The sequence below is a fragment of the Zeus faber genome (assembly GCF_960531495.2).
Source record: "Zeus faber genome assembly, chromosome: 20".
Taxonomy (NCBI): Eukaryota; Metazoa; Chordata; class Actinopteri; order Zeiformes; family Zeidae; genus Zeus; species Zeus faber.
In genome coordinates this window covers 21,278,470-21,280,969 of record NC_137207.1, presented here as the reverse complement: position 1 = coordinate 21,280,969, position 2,500 = coordinate 21,278,470, and the positions used below count along the sequence as shown (strand labels likewise).

Here is a 2,500-nt window from a genome sequence, read left to right as displayed (position 1 = left end):
CCGCTTTGAGCGAGCGCACGCGGGTTCGCCGTCCTCTGGGTTCCAGCCCTGGCTTTGGTTACGGGGAGGAACAGAGTAAGGCGTGCGGCGGAAGATAATAGAAATGGAACTCGGCTGAATGGAAGCAATTAGGAGTTGTGGTAAATGTGTGATATAGGGGGTGCGGTGAGCGCACGCTGAATTCCATAGATGTCTTTTTCCCCGCCGAAGTACGGGAACTTAACCTTTGGGATCAGGGGAACCTTGGCCCCAACCCTAAAAGAGTTCCTTCCGCTGTTCACTTCTGCAAGTACCGGGAACTATCCGAGTGGAACCAATTTTTTAAAAGGACGCAAAGTTCTGTGAAAAAAAACGAAACCTTTTTAGAGCGCCTGGTTCCTGAAATGGTTCCTACGGTGGAAAAGACCCTCATACGAATTTTTCGCTCAGATCCAATCCATGAGTTCACCGACTCACATTACTACTCAGTATATCAGTAGATGTACTTAGACTGCTAGTTTGGGGTCATTAGAACGTATTGGTTAATACTTTTTTTTTTTTTTTATACAGAGGTTCTGGAGGTCAAATAAGCATAAAATCAAGTTGCTTATCTTAAATATATTACATATTTGACCTGACTCTTGGCGTTGGGGATATTGTCTGATACCAACACTCTATTTTAACCTCGTATTGGACCAATGTCCCGATACTGGTGTCAATTCCATCCCTGCTCCCAGCCTTTGACCCCTGACCTTCCTCCCGTCCAGGTCTCGTTCAGCGTGGAGGCCCGTGCGCGCGGCTGTCCCAAGAAGAAGAAGAAGTCCTTCATCATCAAGCCCGTGGGCTTCAAGGACTCCCTGTCCATCACCGTCACCTTCGAGTGCGACTGCAAGTGCCAGAACCGAGCCCAGGCCAACAGCGCCAAGTGCAACCACGGCAACGGCACCCACGAGTGCGGCATCTGCCTGTGCCACCCCGGGCGGCTCGGCCCGCGCTGCGAGTGCGCCGAGGGCGACTACAGCCCGACGGAGCAGGACCGCTGCAGCGCCCCCGCTGGGCCCCGGGCGCCGGGTGGGCCTGGGGGCCCGGGGGGACCGCAGGGCGTGGTCTGCAGCAGCCGGGGAGACTGCGTGTGCGGACAGTGCGTCTGCCACGGCAACGACTTCGGGAAGGTTTGGGGAAAGCTGTGCGAGTGCGACGACTTCACCTGCCTGAGGTACAAGGGGGAGCTGTGCTCAGGTAGGACCCGAAGCCCGTTGGGTATCACCTGAATCTCACATTTGGGTCCGGAACGTAAGAGGCCCGCCATGTTTTAGCTCCGGCCACAATCTTCATCATTCTCCGCCGATTAGCAAATCCAGATGTTTGACTCAGGGGTTGAATTTGAGGGGGGAACTTTACTTTCTCAGCCTAGATTTTCAACCTCCGTCCTCCATCCTCGCTATTTGCAAATGGGATGATGCACAAAAATCAGTGATTCGTAAACTGTCACTCTGCGCTAACTCCTTCAACAAACTCAAATGAGCACCGTTCGATTTGAACTCCGAGCACTAGGACAGCGGTTATAAGCTGGAGTTGGAGGAGCCGTTTTTTCGTTCATTTGGGAGTCAACCCCCGGGAACATAGGAACGTGGTCACGTGGTCGCGACTCAGCCACGAAGTTGGCTGAAGCTATTCTCTCGATGCTGAGTTTTGTTTTTCCAGCGGTCATTTTCAAAATTCACGCTACCCTCGGACATAAGCGCCCAACTCAACAGCATGTCGCTTTCTTGGACCCGTATTGTCTTTGAGTCATCGCCGGTCGAGCCGAGCCGAGCCCGACTCCGTCTGCTTCCTTTTTTGGCTTCGCCGTACGACGTCGGTGCTTACATCAACATACGTCGGCCGTTTCAAGATGGAGGATGGCTACGGAACACAGAACATCCCTCACCCTAACCCTAAGCCTCACCCCAGCTCTATGCTTTTAAAACTATGAGGCTCAGAATGACCTTGATTGGGTCGGTTCGAGAAACCTTTTCCCCTCCCTCGTAATAACTCGAGGGTCCGGACGGAGAGAAGGTCGCTTTTGAGTCTTTTTAGAGGCGTCCTACTTTCCGTTTGTGTTTCTTGGAGGAGTCGCACGATGGATGTGTGCCCCCTCGTAGCCACAGCTGGCAGATCCCTTCTCCACCCGAGCCCACTGACCGCCCTCCCCGCGCCCCCCCACCCCCATCTGGGAGGAATTACTCAGGATAACAACCCCCACCCCCCGTCACCCCCCGTCACCCCCCGCCCACCACACGGCGACTTTTACAACAAATACGCGGCGGCCCTGTGTGTCGGTGGAGCGGGAACGCACCCGCCTGACCCATTAAACAAACAGTAAGTGGTTGTAGTCGGGGCCCGGCGGAGCGGCCCATCCATCTGCGGCTTTCCCGGAATTCTACTGTCATGGCTGACATGACTGAGGATGACGCAAATTACATTTTTTTTGGGGGGGGGGTGACCTCTGATAAACTGCGCCCCGCGCCCCCCCTAACTT

At 54.4% G+C, this 2,500-nt stretch overlaps 1 protein-coding gene across 1 annotated transcript in view; it reads left to right on the top strand.

Moving 5' to 3' along the window:
• Window positions 1–2,500, top strand: part of LOC307245796 (integrin beta-3-like) — a 29,900-nt gene that overhangs the window by 18,532 nt on the left and 8,868 nt on the right. The window contains exon 10 of the mRNA XM_080021474.1: window positions 747–1,218. Within this exon, the coding sequence (XP_079877600.1) occupies window positions 747–1,218 (472 nt within the window). The remainder of the gene's footprint in view (window positions 1–746; window positions 1,219–2,500) is intronic.